The following is a 21269-nucleotide window of genomic DNA, read 5'->3' as shown; positions in this document are numbered from 1 at the left end:
GACACACACTCATACACACAGATACAGAGAGGCACACATTCACATACATGCAGACATACTCACACACACAGAAATGCACACACAGACACACAGAGACACACACTCACACAGACACACATACTCACACACAGACAGAAATGCACACACAGACACAGAGACACACACTCACACACAGAGTGACACACAGAGACACACATACACAGAGACACACACTCATACACACAGATACAGAGAGGCACACATTCACATACATGCAGACATACTCACACACACAGAAATGCACACACAGACACACAGAGACACACACTCACACAGACACACATACTCACACACAGACAGAAATGCACACATAGACACAGAGACACACACACACATACTCACACACACAGAAATGTACACACAGACACACAGAGACACACACACATACACACATACACACATACTCACACACACAGAAATGTACACACAGACACACAGAGACACACACATACACACATACTCACACACAGACAGAAATGCACACATAGACACAGAGACACACACTCACATACACACACATACTCACACACACAGAAATGCACACACAGACACACCGAGACACAGAGACACACACTCACATACACACACTCACACATACTCACACACAGACAGAAATGCACACACAGACACAGAGACACACTCACACACAGAAATGCACACACATAGACACAGAGACACACACTCACATACACACACAGAGCAGACACACAGAGACACACACTCACATACACTTACACACAGACAGAAATGCACAGAGACACACACTCACATACACACTCAGACACACACATAGTCATACACAGACAGAAATTCACACACAGACACACAGAGACACACACTCACATGCACACACTCACACACAGACAGAAATTCACACACAGACACAGAGACACACACTCACGCAGACACACACAGACAGAAATATACACACAGACAGAGACAGAAATGCACACAGACACAGAGACACACACACTCACAGACACACTCACATGCAGACACGCACTCACACACACAGACATGCCCCCCACCCTCCCAGCACGGTTTTCCCCTCTTGGATAGAAGGAAGCTCTCTGAGAACAGGCACCTTTCTCCAAGGTGCCTTGGCATCCCCAGGGCTTTGTGTGCCACCCATGGTTCTCTGGAGAAGATGGAAATACCCACACATTCATGTCTCCTCCTGACCTTTGCTGCCTGCCTTCCCGAGTCACTGCCCATGTTCCACTGTCCTGGCCACAGGCGCCTGTTCTTTCTAGATGTCCAGCTCAGGATCTCCCTATTTCTCACTCCCTCTTCATGCCCAAGGCTACAGGGGGTGAGCTCAGCCCTGGGTGTGGCCCTGCCCTCCAGGAGCTGAGCTGACTGCCTCACAGGGCGTGGTCTAGCCTCCTTACATGAGGCGCATTAAAAGTAATGCCCAGGGGCAGCTAGGTGGCACAGTGGATAAAGCACTGGCCTTGGATTCAGGAGGACCTGAGTTCAATCTGACCTCAGACACTTGACACTAGCTGTGCGACCTTGGGCAAGTCACTTAACCCTTATTTCCCTGCAAAAAACCAACCCCGCCCCCCCCCAAAAAACATAAGCGATATAAAAGTAATGCCCAGAGCTAGGGAGCCAGAGGAACAGCCCAGGTGAGGGCAGTGACAAGAACATGGTGACCTGGGTCTCCTCGCCAGGCCCTAGGCCTGGCATCCCATCCTGCCAGTTAGCTGTACACCTGCATCCTTTCCCAGGCTGTGCCACACTACTGTGCAGGAATCCTTCCTTGCAAATATTCAGTGAAAGCTAACAAGTGCCAATGACCTTGGATCCTAAGAGTCCCCAGCCCCAGGTCTCCAGCCATCTGAGCCATGGCCTGGCTGCGTAAGAGGGAGGCTGTTCTCTCCTCCTACGGAGTTCAGGGCTGGACCCACAGCCACATTCCCAAAGGTTCCCAACCAGCCCAAGGCCCAGGGTGTCTCTCATCCATCTAGAAGCTTCTGCCAGCTGTCTCTGCAGCTCCAGTCAATAAAGCCTTGACAACTACACTAAATGGATGGAGAGGAGGAAGTCTGAGATGTAAATCAATATGAGCACTGTCCATACAGCTGAGCCAGGAACCCACAAGAACTGTCCCCTCTCTGAGCTCCAACTGGTGCCTGGCCTAGGGTCTGGGGAGGAGACCTGGGTCATAGTGGTCATGTCCCTGTCCTTTCCCTGAGCTCCTCCAGATCGATCATGAAGAAAGTTTTCCACTCCATACACACACTCCTCGGAGCTTCCAAACCAATGCAAAAACCACGGGTGGGTCCAGAGGCACCAACGTGGCCTGTCACTCACAAGATGCTGAAAGAAGAGCCATGACACCCGTCAGGGAGACCAAGCAACCCCTGTCCCAGGAAGGGGCAGGCAGAAGATGGGCTATGCAGCCGTGACAGTGGAACTCGGCAGACATGTGAGCTCCAACAAGGAGCCAGCACCACACTTGTCTTGGACAGCCCTGGCTCTCCCAGGGGCCACATGGCCTTGTCTCTGATGGGCCCCAAACCAGTCCGAAGTCCACAAGCACTGGTCTGGTGGCGAGCCTGGTTTCTGCTTCCCCCTCTGAGACTAGAGCCAGGGACTCTCAAGAATCACCCTGAGCACCAGCCACATGTTCTCATGACGGTGCCGAAGCGGGTCCACCTAAAAGAGTTGCTTCACCATGTGTCTTGCCTCAGTAGTCCCTCCACCTCCTCGGGTGGCACTGCACCCAGGTCTTGGCCCAGCTCAGAAGAGGTTACAGAAGGAAATCATGTAGGAAACATTTCCTGTTTGTGGAGCTACTCTCCCAGCCTACCTTCCTGCTGCAAGCACAGACCAGAAAGGGGGCCAGAAAGAGTGTGCAGAGGAAACAGTGACAAGGTCTTATTCAGGCTGGACCCCAACAGCCAGGGCAGTAGCAGAAGAAGTGCAGGCTGACCAGGCAGGGAAGAAAAGACAGAGAAGCCAGGAGAAGGTAAGAGATGAGATGGTGCATCAGGAGGGGAGGTGGGGCTACTCTAAGGAAAACCTTCCTAAGGACTGGTTAGTGTGGCCAACAAGGTGAGAACAGTAGGACTCACTTCAAATTCATGAGTTTCTTTGCCTGGGATTTCACCCTGCTGCTCATGCTTCTAGAGTTTGCTGTCCACTCAGACTCTCAGATCTTTTTCAGACAAATCACTAAATCAGCTGCCCTGCCTCCCAATCCTGAACTCTGTGATCCCTCGCTGTCCAAATCCTTAATCCCACCTCTGCCAGTTGCTACCTGTGGGGCTGGGGCAGGTCCCTTCAGCCTCCTTGGGCCCCAATTTCCTCTTCTGTAAAATGTGTGGGTTGAGCTCAACAATGTCTAGGGTCCTCCCAGCTCTCAGTCTGTGTGATCTTCGAAGCCTTCTTCCCCTCACAAATGCCTGCACACCCACACCCTGCCCCAGTGACATTTGGGGGCACACAAACCCTCTGACAGGGTGCCTGGTTGTCATAGCACTGACTCTGGCATTCAGGGACTGGGCGTCCCTCCCAGCCGCCTCCATGGAGGCCAAGGTCATGCTGGGAGTCAGGAAGACAAGCTCCAGCAGTGGGATGGGCCCTTCTCTGGGGCCTGGGTCAGTCATAGCTGGATCCCTGCTTGGCCCCAGCTGTGGATTCTACTGATGAAACTACCCTGTGAGCCGACAATACCCTACTTGGTCTGTTTCCAAAAATGATTAGGGGCAAAAGGAAAATAATCCACACGTTTCGAATGTTTTCCTGATGAGGCGGTGGGAGAGTGGAGAGTCCCTGCCCCCCTTGGGCCTCAGGTTCCAAACCCATAAAATGGGAGCACAGTCTACCTCGGGGTTCTTAGCTGTGGACCAACCCCACTCCACCCCAGCCTCCAACAGCCAGAGGGGCAGCGAGGTATCAAGGATTCTTCCGGCTGGAGAAGAGAAAGACTCCTTGGTGTCTCAGGAACTGACCAGGGAGCCAGGTCTAGGCCCACACCAGCCTCTTCTAACTGAGCCCTTTTCAGGGACAAGAGACCAAGAGAAAAATCTGGAAGAAAAGGTCCCGGCCTGCTTCTTCTCAGGGCTGATGTCCTTCCAGGGCCGCTGGTCTCAGAGGCCATGGGGGGGGGGCAGGGGCTGGCTCCCAGCTGCTCGGGTCCCAGAACACAGGGATTCTCAGAAGGCCAGAGGAACAAATGCCTGTGTTGAAGCAGCCTTGTGCCCGGCCACTGCTGCCAAGCAGGAGCACAATCCCCTGCTTTGTCTTGGGGACTTGGCGACACGGGCAGGGAGGGAGTGAAGGAGGGAGAAAGCAGGAACCCCCTCCTCGCCCAGGTCCCATAGTAGGCCTCTCTGTCTGCCCTCTTTGGGGGAGGCCTAAGGCCCCTCCATCTTCCTGCCCCCAGGAAGGGTCTCACGGGCAGAGGCAAGTTGGGCCCCTCCCCAGGCTGGCCTCAACACTGGGCAGAGGAGAGAGGGGTGGTTTCAGAGCTTCTCTTCTAGCCCTTTCTGTTCATGGGTAGGAAAACTGAGGAGGCCCAGAGGGTGGAATGGACAGGTCCAAGGTCACCCAGGTGATGGAACAGCAGGTCCTGGGGCTTCTGACCTTCCATTGCCCCCATCCCAGACCCACCTTCACTAGGCACTGAATCCAGGGAGGGCCTCTGTGGAGGCAGGTGACAGAGGGTGCCTCTGGGCCTGCCCAGGCATCTACCCCACCCCCCTGCCCAACACCTTCCAGCCTCTTCTCTAATAATGCAGTGGCTCCCTAATACCTATGCCTAGCACAGTGCTCTGGACACAGGTGGGGCTTAATAGGGAAGGAAACAAGCAATTATGTGACACCTACTGTGTGCCATGCACAGTGCCAAGCACTCTACAAATATGATACAACAACAACCCTGGGAAGTAGGTTTTGTTACTATCCCCATTTCACAGGTGAAGAAACTGAGGCAAACAAGGGTGATGTGACTTGCTAGTAAATGTCTAAGGCCAGATTTGGCATCAGATCTTCTTGACTCAGGTCTGGAGTTCTATCCACTGCACCAACTGCCTTTATAGTTAATAATATTTATTTGTTTTTGTTTTAATAAACACTGTAATTGAAAGTTTTGATTCCAAAGTCTATCCTCCCCTCCCTGAGGCGGGGAGCGATCAGATATTGGTTATACACGTGCAATTATGTAGAGCGTTGCCATATAAGTTGATAATGATATTTATTGAGAGCCTACTATGTGCTAGGCACTGTGTTAGGTACTTTACAATTATTTTCACCTGGGAGGCTTGAGGAAATGGAGACAAATGGGTTAAGTGACTTGCCAGGGTCACACAGCTAGTGTGAGGTCAAATTTGAACTCAGGTCTACCTGCCTCCATACCCAGCTCCCCAATTTCCTAGAATGCTCCTATTTCCCCAGGGGCAGTGGCTACAGATACACAATAAAAGGCCTAAAGGGGAAGAGACTTTCCCAAACTGGGGTCTTGCCCTGCCTTCCCCCCAAGGCCAGCGGCTGTCCAGACCCAGGAGCTAGACAGAGCTGGGGAAAGTGGCCACCACACCCCTGGGGCTCCAGGCTGGTCATCCAGGGACCCTGCTCTCTTTCCCATCTCTGCCTTCCCTTCCCAGAGCACACATCCCTGCAGTCCTCAGCCTGCCCGAAACCTCCTGCCTCACTGACACTGAGCCACCATACCATCGTCCCCCGACCTGAAGTCAGCATGGCTCCCCACCTTGTCCCCAAGACCCGCAAACCTCTATCCTCCTTTGGCCTATCATACAGGGAGACATGGTCTTGCTGCAGCCACATACCCCACCCCCAAGTGGTTGGGGAAATGATGGGAGGGGATCAAGCTCTGGGCCCCCAAAGGCTAGATATGGTTGTTCCTCAGGGCCGGGGTCTTCCTCTTTCAGTGTGCCTGGCCACCTCCTCCTATACTGAAGGTGCTTTGGGGCCAAGTGTCAGACTGTACCTCTATCCCAGCCAAATTGCCTTTCACTCTCTTTAGCCCCATGCTCTGCTCTAGCCAGTGGAGCCAACTGTCCTTTGGTGTGGAAGCTGCCCTGACACAGGCCCATGGGCAGCCTCTTGCCTCGAAGTCAGGGCAGTGACTGACTGCCCTTGGTCCTCACTCTGGGTCTCCAATATCCTTTCTCTTGTATTTGCCAGACCCATCTCCTCTCTGGTGCCACAATCACCCCCAAATTGAGGGAACTCAAACCAAACTCCCCTCCAGACCCTCTTGGTGGTGATGCATCCAGTGCCTCATTTCCAAGGCACATAACCCGGGGGTCCCCTCTCCTCCCTCTTCCATCCTTTATAGCCCTTCCAGTTCCGTCCCATCAACCTTCACTCTCTTCCAAACAGGCTTCCTCGCTCCAAAAAGTCCTTCATTCAAACCTTCTACCCACAAAGTTCCCAACCCCTCTCATCTCTCACCTCGCCCTGGTGGCCAAGTATCCTCACCGCGATCCTTGGTCACACTCCCTCCTGGCTCAGCTCTAGTCTACCTGTGGCCAAGCCTTAGCTCTCGCCCTGCTAGCTGGCCCTGCCCTCCTGGGGAGGTCTTGGCGGCACCTCCAAGGTGGAGCTTCTCTTCTCCCAGGCCGAGGGCATGCATAGCCATGGCCTCCTCACAGACATCCCTTCCTCCATTCTCATCTTCCAACCCTTCCAGCAGAGCACTGCCAGAGCCCTCCTTGTTTTGAACAAAGGTGTCCCTGACTTGTCTGCATCAGTTCACTAACATCTGTTCTGTTCATGCTACTCAAACAGCAGCCACCCTGGCTCATGCCATCATCATTGGAAGGAAGGGAGGGAGGAAGGAAGGAGGGAGGGAGGCACGGCAGGATGGAGGGAGGAATGAAAGGAGGAAGGGAAGGAGGGAGGAGGGAGGGAGGGAGGAAGGAAGGAAGGAAGGAAGGAAGGAAGGAAGGAAGGAAGGAAGGAAGGAAGGAAGGAAGGAAGGAAGGAAGGAAGGAAGGAAGGAAAGGGAAGAAGGAAGGAAAGGAAAGGAGGGAGAGACAGAGGAAGGAAGGGAGGGATGAAGGGAAGAAAGAAGAAAAGGAGGGAGGGACAGAGGGATGGAGGGAGGGACAGAGGGAGGGATAAAGGAAGGGAGGGAGGGAGGAAAGAAGGAAAGGAGAGGAAGGAGGGACGGAGGGAGGGAGGAAGGAGGGAGGAGGGAAAAAAGAGAGAGAGAGCAGGAGGAAAGGAAGGAAGAAAACATTTATTAAGTACCTGCTATGTTCTAGGCACTGTGCTAAATGCTTTACAAATATTGTCTCATTTGATTGGAATTAGGGTTACACCAAATTACTAATTACCTGTTGTCGTTCAATCATTTTTCAGTCATGTCTGACTCTTTGTGACCCCATTTTGGGGGTTTTCTTGGCAGAGATCCTGGAGGACTTTGCCATTTCCTTCTCCAGCCCATTTTACAGATGAGGAAACTGAGGCAAACAGGGTTAAGTGACTTGCACAGGGTCACAACTAATTACATAGACCATTACAAAAGCTTCCTAACTGGTTTCCTTGCCTTCAGTCTCTCCCCACTCCAATCCATTCTGCAATCAGATGCCAAAAAAAATATTCCAAGGGTACAGATATGATCCTATCATTCCCCTATTCAAAAAGCTTCAGAGGTTAACCACTGCGCCCACTGTCAGATTGATCCAAGCTCCTCAGCTCGGCATTTGCAGCCTTCCCTAAGCCATCTGCCATCCATCCTTCTCGGTGACCTTATTGCACATTGCTGCCCTTCATATGCTCCAAGTTCTAACCACACTGGCCCATCCCCTACCCCCCAAACTTCACATTTCACATCCCTCCTCAATTTGCCCCTAGAAGATGGAGCCCAGGCTCAGAGTATCTGCTCTGCCTTCATCCCTGCCTTTCAGAATCTTCTTCTTCCTCCAGGGTTAGCCTTCCACGGTCCTCCACGCAGCACGCTCCCATCTCCTATCAGTGAACTCAAGTGGCTCCCTATGCCCTTTAGAATCAAAACAAAGTCCTCTTGTTTGGCATTTAAAGTTCTTCATCACCCAGCCTTCTGATTTTTCCAGTCTTAGGCCTTCCACTCCCTCCCCTCTACATTCATACCCTATAGGGCAGCAACACTGGCCCCGGCCGTCACCTTCAGACTCTGGCCACTTTCCCTTGCTGCCCTCCGTTCCTGGAGTACCCTCCTCTTCCTTGATGCTGCCTGGATTTCCTGACTTCCTCTAAGTCCTGGGCAAAATTCCATCCTCCACAGGAAACCTGTTGTGGTTCTCCATCTTAGTGTTTTCCTTCCCTGAATTGTCCTGTTTATGCTGCATAGGTCTTGTTTGTCCATGGTTGTTGGCAAATTGGTTCCCTCCCCTCATTAGACTGGGAGCTTCTTGAGAGCAGAGACTTTTGTCACTTTTCTTTGTGTCCCCAGCACTTAGCACAATGCCTTGCACATAGGAGGTGCTTAATAAATGCTGACTGACTGACTATTGATGCCCGATATTCCTTTTTCACTTCCCCTGCTTTGCATTTCTCTGTGCCTCCACCAAGGGAATATAAGCTCCAGGCAGTCCTGGTGTGTTTGGTGTGGCCCAGGGACTTGAGAAAGGTTAGTCACTGGAATTGAATTCCTCTCCTCTGCCCCCAAACCTTCAGTGGCTCCCTGTTGATCACTCAGTCAGTCAATAACCATGTACTAAGTGTCTATGATATGCTAGGCACTGGGCTAAGCACTCAGTCTACAAAGTCCAATGGGGAAAACAATGTGTGAACCTTATGCCCAAACAAGGTACAGGCAGGATAAGTTGATGACCTCAGAGAGAAGGAACTAAGGTCAAGGGTTAGGGACTAAGGATTAGGAAAGGTTTCTGGTAGAAGATGGGATTTTAGATGAGACTCAAAGCTATCCAGGAGGAAGAGATGAAGAACATTCCAGGCATGGGGGAAGGCAGGGAAGAGAGTGGGAGAAGAAAACAGTAAAGAGGCCGATTGTGAGGGTGAATGAGGTGCAAGACCAGAAAGGGAGGAAAGGAGCGTGGTGAGAGGTTTGACAAGTGAGTCAGGATGGCGAAGTAGTGGGGTTACAGTGCCAGACTTGTGCTTTAGGAAGCTCACAGATAGCTGAGTGGGCTGTAGTGGGGAGAGACTGAGGCAGGGAAGCCGACCAGCAAGCTCAGTTATCACAGTCCAGGCACGAAGAGATGAGGAGCTGCACTAGGCTGGCAGGCCAGGGACAGAGGAGAGAAGGGCAGAAGTCCAGGATGTTGTGACAGTAGAATGGGGGCGTGGGGGTGGGAGAGAGGAGGTGAGGATGACATCTCTGCCACGATAGGGAAGTGAGGAGAGGAGAGGGTTTGGGGATGATGCTGAGTCCTGCTTGAATAGGTTGAGTTTAGCTGTCTCTGGGACATCCAGTCTGAGACGTCCAATAGGCAGCTGGAGATGAGACTGGCGAGCAGGATGAGATTAGGGCTGGACAAGTAGATCTGAGATTCATCTGCATAGGGATGATCATGGAATCTGTGTTTGCTGAGGAGGTTGGCAAATAAAATAGGTCAGGGGGAGAGAAGGGGGTCCAGGACTCAACCTTGGAGGTCAACTGTGCTTAGTGGCTATGACCTGGAGGAAGAGCCACAAACGCCATAGATAAACTCAGTGCTAGAAGGGACCTGAGGGGCTAGAGGACATGAGGCCCAGAGCTGCAGAGGTGGTAAGGGCCTGAGTCAGGATTTGAACTCACATCCTCAGGTCTTTCAGCTGCCCTATACTGTCCTCCTTCCTTGAAAGTGAAACCGCTCCACAATCTGGGGCTCCCCCTTCCAATCTGGTCTCATGAATCCTCCACCCATTCTCGATTGCATATTCTCTCTGACTCCTAAGCATGACCTATGACCTATACCCTGCGCCCTACCCCACCCCCAGAACTTTGTTCAGAAATTCCCCTTCTCCCCATCTTTGCCCACTGATCTCCTGCCCCAGCACCCCCACTTAAAGCTACTTTCTCCAGAAAGTCTTGCCACTGTGGGAATGACTTTGTCTCCAGCTTTCCCATGACCTATTTGCATTTTTGTCAGTTTGTTGGGGCCCCACCCTCTGCTCCTGGACTACTCCCTCTGGGCAGCAGTCCCCAGGCATGTCGAAGCATCTTTCTGAGGTCTTGGCAACTAGCTGTCTTCTGAGAGACTGCGATGCCCCTATCAGCCTCCCCAGGCAACGACCCCTTGAGCAGCTCAGTCTAGGTCCTTATTGCCTCACCAAGACATGCCCCCCAAATCTTCCCTGACCAGCTCCCTTCCCCATTTCCAGTCTTCCCTGTCTTTGAAATACCTTACAAGTGTTTCCTTAGGAAGCTTTTCAGGATGCCAGGCTTCCCCCCTTCAAAATCCTGCAGTGTCTACGGAATAACAGATAGTATTATGTCTAGGATAATACGGTGCTGCTGCACCCTAAGCACCCCAGGACTCTTCTCTGGGCGCTGTCTGCCCATTACGTGGCAGCTCCTGGAGAGCAGGGACTGTCATGATTTCCCATTTGTGCTCCTTATGCTGTGCACATTGAAGATGCTTAATAAATTGTTTATTCACAATAATAACAATAATGATAACAATAGCTAGCATTTCTATAGTATTCTAAGGCTGGCAAAGTGCTTCATCTGCATTAACTGCATCCTCACTACAGCCTTGAGAGGGATTTGTCACTATCTCCATTTTACAAATGAGGAAACTGAGTCAATCAACAGTCAGGGTATCACAGATAGTGAGGCTAGATTTGCACTCAGGTATTCTTGAGAGCAGGGAAGGTAGGTGGTACATAGAGTGCCAGGTTTGGAGTCAGAAAGACCTGAGTTCAAATCCAGCTTCAGATACTCACTAGTTGTATGACCCTGGGAAAGTCCTTTAACTCTGTTTGCCTCAGTTTCTTCATTTGTACAATGAACTAGAGAAGGAAGTGGCAACCCACTGCAGAATCTGCCATACAGAAGAGTCATACAGTACTGAAAACAACTGAACAACAACAAAACTTCCTGATGCTAAGTCTAGCATTTTAACCAGTGAGCCACCTGGATGTCTCAGCACAGTCCCCAATCCTCTCTGCCTGGCATTCACAGACTCACAGAATCTGAGATTGAGAAAGGATCCCTGTGACACTCAGTCCCACCCATACCGGAAAGGAATTCCTCCAACATGCTGGAGAAGTGATGTCTAGCCCCTGCAAGAAGCTCTCCCAGAAGGAGGGTGAGGCCTCCATCCTACTTCACATTTCACTACTCTCTAGCACACATTATCCCTGATTCCATTCAGCCACCTCCCCAGGGGGCATGTTGTATTCATTCCCACCTCCATGTCTTTGACAACACTGTGCCCTCTGTCTGGCACACTGCCCAACTAAAGGCATCTCTAAAAATCCTGCCCACCCCCCTCTCCTTCCCAGGAGTCTTGTCTGCTATAGGTTTACAGCAGTTTGTCCATCTGTCATTGAAAAAAGGGGTAGGGATCATCGCCCACCATCTTATGAATGAAGCACTCTTATTTCTCACTATTAGAGAGAGAAGACACTTCTGCCATTGGCCCTTCCTATTGGCAACACTCCATGGCACTCATCCAGTAGGCTGGGGGCTCTCATTTAATTTCGTATGCTGGGAGGCAGTGTAGCCTTGTGGTTATAGTTAGGAACCCAGGTCTCACGCCCTGTCTCCACTCAGCTCAGCTCGGCTGTGTGATTGACCATTGGCCAGCTGTTTCACTTGTCAGTGTCTCGTTGGAATAAGGGAGTTTTTCACGCTGAAGTTCTCTTTAATCAGTGAAATCACAAGTCTCCCTCCGTAACAGAACAATGTGACTTCAACTGTGTAGATGCCTGAATGAGGTCCATCAGCACCCTGGGAGAGGTCCTTGAGGGGACAGAGCCTGCTTAGACGCCTCCTGACTTGCAAGGCAGGGTGGGACAGAAGGGACTCTCACTCTCACGCCTGGGAGCTGCTTCGGCAGATGGAGCTGCGTCACCCCACCCCCACCCCCCCTACGATACCTGCTAAGTTGGAGGACGAATTTAAGAAAACAGTTTTTTGGCAAGAAGTATTCCTGGATTGATGAGAGGGATTCTTCTGGTGACTGACCATGTGAAGCTGACGGCTTGAATAGATAGGAGAGGGACGGAACACACGAGTCCTTCTGCGCAGCAGTGCGCACACATACATACACAGACACACACACACACACCACACCACACACACCCACAGCACACACACATGCTCGGGGCGAGATCTGGGCTAGATCAGCATTCCCTCAATGGGGCCCTTGCTGACTCAAGCCAGGAATAAATATGGGGGGAGAAAAATGGTTGCTGTAAAATGTTTAATTTTGTGCTTCTCTCCTCATCCTCCTGCCCACCGGTTCTCTCCTTCTATAGTGACACCAACACGCCACCCAAGCTCTGACGCACTATGAAGGAGCTGAGTGGGGAACAACTTGGGTTCTGCTAGCCCCGCCGATGCAAGATTTGGGTATAAATAGGGAATGCATATGTAACTATTTGGATATAAATATATAATTGAATCTGCCTCGTGCATGTCAAACAGCTGACCTGCCTGGGAGAGAGCAAGAACCTCGAGCTGAAGTCCCCACCTCAGGTACCTAGGTCAGATGTCCCTTTGGCCTTCGCATACAGTTCACCTGTCCAGCAAAACTGATACCTGAGAGATCCTTTGCTTCCTATAGATTCCAGGCTGACCTCTGCTTGTGCCCTCCCTGAAGAGAGGCCTTTTTGATGGGACCTGGGCATGGGCCTCTACAAAGAGGTTCTGGGTCTGAGCTTTCTTGAGGAGGGATTAACAACAACAAAAACATCCTAGATTTGGCATTGGGAGGGATGTGTGGAGACATGGGGAGGCAAAGGCCCAGAAAGAAGGTATCTTTGGTCATACAGGTAGTAATGAGAAGAGATGGGATTTGCAAATTTCCCTTTTTACACCTCATTTTTGAAGAGGCTGGAATTGTAGCCTCAAGTCACTACTTCTCACACCACCAACTCACAGAGTACCTCCCTCTGCTGAGTCTCTTGTCCACTTTAATAAGTGGGCACCCCCAAAGAGGTTCCAGCAGGAACCAAACAAGGTCCTCTCCTCGGCTCCTTTTTGAACTTTCCCACACACCTCAGCTGCATCCCCTGCCTGGGACTGCCCTCAGCACCTGGGTCTCTCCAGCCCCCTTTGGTTATTGGTGAGCTCCTCCTGGAGTCTCCTATTGGAGCATGGGCCAAGGTTGCCAACCTTCATTCTCCCCTTGCTTCTGATTTTTTTGGACCTTGCACCAAGCCCCGGCTTACTTCCACTCCCACCCCCTTTTTGGCTTCCTTTTGTCTTTGTTTTCTTCCATTAGACTGTAAGGTCCTTGAGGGCAGGGACGTCTGTGAGTTTTTGCTTGTATTTGGGTCCCCAGTGTTCAACACAATGCCTGGAACATAGGATGCTCTTAATAAAGACTTCCCAGAGATTCTGAGCCTCTGCTGAGAAAGACTTCTCTAGCACATGAAGCTCCCCACAAAGCTTCCTTCTCAGTGGCTACAGGGAAGGTCACTTCCCACATCTTAAGAACTGGAGGAGCAGACAACAGAAACATCTGTGACTGGTGGCACCTCAGGGGTGTCACAGAGGCAAAAATGAGGGGTGGAGGTGCTAGCTACCTCTCCCTCCTCCCCTGTGAGATGCAGCTCTGGCCTAGCCTGGCCTGGCACTCGGTAACTTCCTTGGCGCTTTCTGGTCACAGAGTTGAGCCTTTCTCACCGCCCAATGGATCAGGGAAGAGCCTAAGAGAGAAACCTGGTGGTCAGGGCAGTGAACAGGGCCTTTCAGGTCAGGAGATAAGTCTCCTCACTGTGGTCACTGGCCCAGTCCCAGCTTGGGAAAATACAAGTCCCCCAGCACTTGGTGTTAAAGACACACACAATGTGATGTAGCAGGCTATCTGAAAATCAACAGAGCAGCTAATCCAGGGGCCCGATGGACGGACAGATGGAGAGATGGGGAAATGGGTGTGTGGACATTCAGACTTCTTCACTGGGTACCCAGCAGGACCAAGTGCAGTCTCCCCCTGGACTACACACAAGCAAAGCTCCCTTCTCACTATTCTCGTTAGTGCGCCAGAATCCCAGGACAGCCGATTTCTAAAGTCCTCCGGGTTAATGAAGCCAAAATAAAGGCAGGAATCTTTGTTCCTGGCACCCCAAAAGGAGGAGTTTGAGGCCCAGGCAAGGGAGGGGCTGGGGGAGGGAAGACTCTTGTCTGCTTTGTGTTCAAATCCAATGTTTTCTAAACATGATCCTTGCAGTATGTTATTGGAACACAAGGCACATCTTTTCTTGTTCATTACTGTTAATTACAGTGGAACCCTCCTATAATTAACTGTAGTACAGTGGGATTCAGTGGAACTTAAAGAAGCGCCCCCGTTCCCAGCAGCCGGCAGCCCTTGACGGGGATGTTTCCTGATAATACAATTTGATCGGAAGATAATTAGATGATTTCATAGCCTCCCTCCTGGGAGGGGCTTCGTTGCTCCCCACCCCCACCTCGGGGCTCTGCCGGAAACAAACAGATCACTGATGGGAGCTGCGGAATGGAACAGGACGGGTGCCGTGGGCTTCCCGGGCCCTTACCCTCTCTCTGTCTCTCCTTTCCGCTGCCTGGCACTGGGGTGCTATCAGGCTGGCCTATGGCAATCAGGGCTTCAGGGCAAGCCAGGGCATGGAAGGGGCAACTTTTCAGCTTGGGAGGTAGTGCATGTGCCAGAAAGGAACCAATTTGGGGAGGCCCAAAGTTACCCAAAGCCCTCTCCTGGTAGAGAGCCCAGAACATTGAGGAGGGAGAGGGAGAGGAGAAGAGAGACAGGAGGAGGAGAAGCAGATGCCCACCCCATCCTCCCAAGCAGGAATCTCTGAGGGGAGTGGCATGCTTTGGTTTGGGGCACTTTATTTCTGCAGGTCTCACCCAGAGCCTGGCACACAGGGGGAAGCATGGGGATTGATGCTGGACGAATGGAATCCAGTGATGCTGCTAGCCTTCCTGGAGCTGACCAGGCTGCATGCGGGTACCCACAAGGATGAGTGACTCCTCTCTTCTTCCTCTCAGGCCTGGGGATCTCCTGGTTTGAAACGAACAAACATCCATTGCACATAGAAAGGGGTGTCAGGCACTGGACTAGGAACAAGTGATGCAGAACCAAATGGGAAAACAGGGACTTATTGGGAGAAAGTGCCATACATAGGCAGCACATTCAAAATGTCTACAAAGTGTGTCCGCAGTCATTGGGGGATGGGGAACACCAACCACTGAGCTGACCTGAAAACAGGCAAGGCCTCCTGGCAAGCGCTGAAGGGCTCAAAAGAGGAGGGAGAGCTTGCCAGGCACAGAGACATAGGGGCTATATGGAGCATCAGCAAGAGGGAGCCGGTGCAATTCTTGAGCAGGGAGTAACAAGGTCACCCTGGGTGTTAGGAAGATCACCTCAGTAGCTACTATATGCAGAGGGTGGGATGGGGGAGGGCAAACTTGAGGCAGAGTAAGCAATGAGGGGCTATTGGGAGAATCAGGTGGTGAGGGAGACTAGAGCCTTGGGCATGAAGAAGTTGGGAGACTATGGGTGATAGAGGCCACCATCCTCAGCAAGCGGTTGAATGAGTAAGAAGACCCAGAGGATGACACTGGGGTTGCCAGCCTGGCTAAGTGGTGGGGGAGGGGAGGGGAATCAGAAGATACTAAGGAAAATGCCAGGCTTTCCTGCTCTGCTGAGTAGGGGGAAACATGCCTACCAGCGAGAGAGCTCTGTGTGTGGTTTTCAACTTAAACAAAATGGCTGAGTCGGAAACCACGGAGGAAGGGGCATCTGAGCCGGGGGCAGGTGGGTGGGCTGTGCGACGAGGTGCTGGCTTGGCTGTTTCTCAAAAATCGGACCAGGTGCTTTTTGTGTGCCTGGGGCTGGACCCTGGCCGAGACCCCTCAAAGACCCCCTGGTGGTACAATAGATCCCTTTCTTCCTTCTGGCCTGCCTGCCGGCCCCCCTCGGGAGTTCTGGTCAGGGATAGGAAAATGGTCTGGAGATGCTGGGGATCTCTCCTTTGACCCCTCCAGACTGGGAGCTCCCCCAGGACAGGGCTCTCTGCTTTGGTCTCCTAGGCCCTGAACCGACCTCCAATCACCGTGGGCACTGAATAGATGGTGATGAAATGAATAGAATGATCTGCCAATCCCCCTCCGAGCCCCAAACTAAAGGAACATCCGCCTCATCTCCGTTCGAGGGTGGAGCTGGGGCTCAAATCAACCCCACTCCAGGGATAAACTGGACTCCAAGGGGGCCTCGTGGCTCCTCCTTCCCCCTCACCCCCACGCACACAAAGGCCAGACCCCGGCTTAATAGCTCTCAGAGAGCACCCCAGGAACACGGCGGCGCCCAGACAGAGCCTCGGGACGGCCTTGGTGGCCCTGTGAACGACGGTGGGCAACCTGCCGGGGGCTGGGGCTGAGCAGACCGCAGCGCGCGAGCGGGCAGCCCGAGGAGGGCGAGGAAGGCGGTCTCACCTTTGTCCCTCCAGATCTTTGTCCCAACGGCTCAGCCAGCACCCAGCTGGCCGAGGAGAGGGGAGGGCTGCTTGGGCGGAGGTGCTGGAGGCCGCTGGGGGCCCAGGGGGCGCAGCTGCGGGGCCAGCACGCCTATAGCGAAGCTGCCTCCAGCAGATGGGGGCTCAGCCCCATCCCAGCCCGGCTGCCGCCCCCCCACACCTCGCCATACACACACATCCCGCACAATGGGCCTGGGCGTGTTGGACCAGAGCAGTGGGCCCGTCCCTTCTCCAGCCGGATGACCGACTGCGGTTTGCACCTGTCCTCGCGGTGCTGACGGGTGCCCGAATACATCCGTCCATGCTCCGTCCTCCCACAGGGCGCAGCACAGTCCCCTTCGGCCTGCCCTCCCTCGGGGCCCTGGGCCCGGCCGCGCCCCAGCTGCCCGCAGCCCGTTCCCCTCCCCCCTTCCCATGCCAGGCCGGCCCTGTGCAGCTGGACGGGTGGACGAACAGACGGATTGAACCACCGCGCCACCTCGCCTCCAGACCATTGTTTCCCCTGCCGCAGGGCCTGCCGCCTGCCCGCCTGCCCGCCCGCCCGCCCGCCCGCCAGCCTGCCTGCACGCCCACCCTCCGGAGAAAGGAGGCGAGGGAACCTGAAGAAGGAGAAGGAGATTGGCGTGGGGGGGGGGGGGGAGGCGCGGGAGATGGGGAAGCCTGCGGAAACATAGCCGTGCCGCAGCCCGGCCTCTGCACCGCCAGGGCCTGGGTTCGGGACCGGAGCTGGGGGAGGGGGGAGGCCTAGACCTAGCCCCGCCCCCCGACGCTGGGCCCGTCCCGCCCGGCTGTCAGGCCATCCGTCCGCATCCCACTGCTCCTCGGTTTCACGACGGACTACACCCTTCTCCATCATGATGTCATGACAGACGGGCTGCGCCACCGCCGCCGCCGCCTGAATCCTCCCCCACCCCCACCCGCGCCCAGCCGCGCCGCTCTTGGCGGATGCAGATGGGGCGCCGGGCACCGCGGGCCCCCCATGCCGCCGCAGCCAGCTTCTCCACGCCCGCCCCTGGGCCGGCCCGCCTGCCCGCATTCCCGCTGCGGCCGTCGCGCCCGCCCGGGTCAGCGCACGCCCAGCAGTCCGGTAGTTCTCGGATCCAGCCCCCCCCCCCCCCCCCCCACCCCCACCCCCCCTGCCCCCGCCCCGCAGGCAGGCCGCATCATCCCTCGTCCGCCCCCCCCCCCCCAGCCAAACCAGTGCGGCCCTCCAGCCGTGCATCCCTGTGCCGGCCCCACGCACCTGTCTGTCCCTTGCCCAGCGTCTTCTCATAGGCGGTAGGGTCCCACATACTGCGCGTGCTGCGGCCCCGCTGCCTCTTTTCCCCGTTGATGTCATCGCTGGCCGGCAAGGCTGCGGGGCGAGGGCTGGGGTGAGAGCGGCGGCGGGGGCCCGTCTGCGGGGCGGGGGCGGGGGGCCCCCGGCTTCTCCTCCTGGTAAGCCCGCTCCGCCGTCCCTCCCGGACGCGCGGCGCGTTCGGCCGCTGCCGCGGCTGGGGCGGCTGGGGCTGCTGCCGGGGCTGGGGCCGGGGCCTGGGCTGCTGCTGGGGCTGCTACCTGGCTCTGCTCCTCCGCTCGCCCTCCTCCTCCTCCTCCTCCTCTTCCTCCTCCTCCTCCTCCTCGCGCGAAAGCTCTGGTTGGAGAAGCTTTGCTGGACGGCCGCCCGGCGGCCAGCCCAGGTGGCCAAGGCTCCTTCCCCGGGAGAGCGCGGGGCTGGGGCCGCCTAGGCGCCGAGAAGCCCCCTCCTCTGCTGTGCCTGCTGCTGCTGCTGGTGATGCTGCCGCCGCTGCCGCTGCTGCTGCTGCTGCTGGTGATGTTCCCGCAGCTGCATGGTCCCTGGCGGACGCCCGCAAGGACCGGACACAGGAGCCTCGCACCGCCCGCCCGCCCGCCCGCGCTCCTTGTTCCACCGCCCGGCAGCTGCTCCCCGAGCGCGGAGCGAGCGTGAGAGAGCCAGGGAGAGAGAGAGAACGAGGAAGGAGGGAGAGAGGGAGGGGGAGAAGAGCGGAGGAGGGGGGGCCAGAGAGCGCGAGCAGGCGGAAGCGGCTGGGACCGAGGCAGCGACAGGCATCAGAGTCAGCCAATCAGTGCCAACCTCCACCCTCCCCCTGCCCCCTCTTCCCTCCCCTGAACCCCCCTCCTCTCCCTGCTTCTGCTCTTCTATCCCCGCCCGGCCCGGGAGCTCTCCAACCCAGGGAGGAGGGGCCGGGACGGAGGGAGAGCGCTGAGCATCCTCCCTGGCCTGGCCCCGAGCGCCCTTGGAAGCGGCAGCTCTGCCAAGGCCCTGACCCCTGTCTTGGGGCCACTGAGCCTGGGCCCAGAGAATCTTCACTAGCGGGCACCCAGCCAGCCAGCCAGGGCCGACTCCGTGGTATAAAAAGAGGAGGCTCCGGGGCTTCAGCCGAAGGAGGACCCCTGGGCAGCCTTGCCCCTGCCCAACCGCAGCTGAAGGCTTACCAGGGAGGAACCAGTAGGACTGGGAAAGTCTTCCTAGCTGCTGGCACAGACTTGGGGGGAGCTGGGTATCCTTAGGATCCCTGGCCCCTGGGCTCAGCGTCCAGCACGAGAACTGGGTACACAGAGGTGTTTTCTCCAGCCTAACCTTCATAGCCCAGGGGGGCCTGTTTGGAAGGAATGCTTGGTTCAGTTCTGGTGAACAGGGATGCCATTGGAAGAGGAGAATCCCCAGCGATCAGCGCCACTGCTCAGGCTGTCGCAGGGAGAGAGAGCTACTACGACAGAGGTCCCAACTCCCGCAGGAGCATTTTGCCTGTTTGGCTTCAGAAGGGAGGGCACGGACAGTTCTCTCCCACAAGGAAGAAAGGGAGGGACCCAGGCAAGAGACATCAGGCAGCTTGCCCAAGGTCTCCCAACAAACAGCAGCACCATCTTACAACAGTTAAGCTGGTGGGGGAAGGCGCTCTCCCTACCCCAGCCCAGATCCCAACCCTTCCTCACCTCAGGAGATGAAGCTGCTGAGGACTTTGAGGAGCCTGGTTTTGTCCTCCAGACTTAGCCAAGCTGGTCCCAACGGCAACACTGTCCCAGTAGATCCTTCCTTCCTTGCTAGAACTCACACCCCACTGGCTTAGCCTACAGGAGCCTGGGCTCACCACCATGTCATAGTAAAGGAACAGAGGCAGATTCAGAAGACAGCCAGTATTTGTTCTCTAGACCTGTTTCCCTCTGCCACCAATGTACAATGCCAGAAGTAGAGGGGTGTGTATACATGTGCACAAGCTTTGGGAGACAGAGGGGACCCTGGGCAGGAGAGCTCCCTCTCTTACCCAATGGTACTCTTCCAGTCACCTTGACATTTTCTTCTCTCCTCACCTCCTGTGCATCAGCATCAGTAAAGCTGTGGGAAGTTCTCATCTCCCTCTTTGTGCCCATGATCCCATCCAATCCTGTATCCTCCCAGAGCCCCCTGTCCTTCTCATCATCTCTTTCCCTCCTGCCCCCACACACCCATGTTCTAAAGGATTTGGGGGTTTCTTTCTTTTTCTTTCTTTCTTTTTCCAGGCAATGAGGGTTAAGTGAGTTGCCCAGGGTCCACACAGCTAGTAAGTGGTCAAGTGTTTTGAGGTCGGATTTGAACTCATGTCCTCCTGAATCCAGGGCCGGTGCTCTACCCACTGAGCCACCAGCTGCCCCCAGGATTCAGAGGTTTCTACAATGATACAGATGAAAAGGACTATCCTGTGTTAGTCTCGATCATGCCCTCCCAAGTGTTTCCCTCTAGCGGCATCCAATTCAACAGGTCAAGGCTTTCTGATAGCCTCCACGTGTGAACTAGGGGCCAGGAGAATGCTCTGGCTAGCCACCCTATCATCTCTTGCTTTTGTTACATGATCAACCCATTTCTTTTTTTTAAGTGAGGCAATTGGGGTTAAGTGACTTGCCCAGGGTCACACAGCTAGTACGTGTTAAGTGTCTGAGGCCGGATTTGAACTCAGGTCCTCCTGAATTCAGGGCCGGTGCTCTATCCACTGTGCCACCTAGCTGCCCCATCAACCCATTTCTATGGATCCCGGGATTCCTTGATGGTGCCATTTATTCCTGCTCTTCTTTGGAACAGCTCACTTTCACTTTCCAAGTTCACATCACTCTCCATTCACTGACTTCTTCCCTGTTCCCTACAAACATGCCTGGGTCTCCACCATCTTTTAAAAAAAATGGAGCCATCCCTTCAAGCTATAGTTCCATCTCTCACTTTACTCTCACAGCTAAACTCAGGAGAAGTTTTCTCTGCTCTTGATCTCCACTTTGTCAGTGCCTTGCAACCCGGCCTCTACCCCCTCCACCCATAAAACTGGTCTCTTCAGGGTGGCTAGGTGGCGCAGTGGAGAGAGCACCGGCCCTGGAGTCAGGAGGACCTGAGTTCAAATCCGGCCTCAGACACTTAACACACACTTACTAGCTGTGTGACCCTGGGCAAGTCACTTAACCCCAATTGCCTCGCTAAAAAAAAAAAATAAAAAAAAAACTGGTCTCTTCAAAGTTACCAATAATCTAGCTCATTATTGCAAACTCCAAAGGCCTTTTCTTAACTCTCCTCCTTCTAGGAAGCTCTGTAGCCTTTGACACTACTGACCATCCCTCTTTCCTAGACACAGTCCTCCAAGCTGTCATGACAACCCAAG

The 21269-nt window shown here is 54.4% G+C and overlaps 1 protein-coding gene across 17 annotated transcripts in view; it reads right to left on the bottom strand.

Moving 5' to 3' along the window:
* BRSK2 (BR serine/threonine kinase 2) overlaps positions 1–17998 on the bottom strand; it is a 155245-nt gene extending 137247 nt beyond the window's left edge. For all 17 annotated transcript variants that reach the window (XR_006353590.1, XR_006353591.1, XR_006353592.1 and 14 more), the window contains exon 1: positions 17870–17998. Coding sequence is in view for 14 of the 17 variants with exons in the window: in XM_043971495.1 (XP_043827430.1) it covers positions 17870–17918 (49 nt within the window). In the remaining 3 variants the exon portion in view is untranslated. The remainder of the gene's footprint in view (positions 1–17869) is intronic.
* Positions 17999–21269: the final 3271 nt, after the last annotated feature.

The sequence above is a fragment of the Dromiciops gliroides genome, chromosome 6 (genome assembly GCF_019393635.1).
Source record: "Dromiciops gliroides isolate mDroGli1 chromosome 6, mDroGli1.pri, whole genome shotgun sequence".
Taxonomy (NCBI): domain Eukaryota; kingdom Metazoa; phylum Chordata; class Mammalia; order Microbiotheria; family Microbiotheriidae; genus Dromiciops; species Dromiciops gliroides.
The sequence above is the reverse complement of the archived record's forward strand: the minus strand, read 5'-3'. Positions and strand labels throughout refer to the sequence as shown.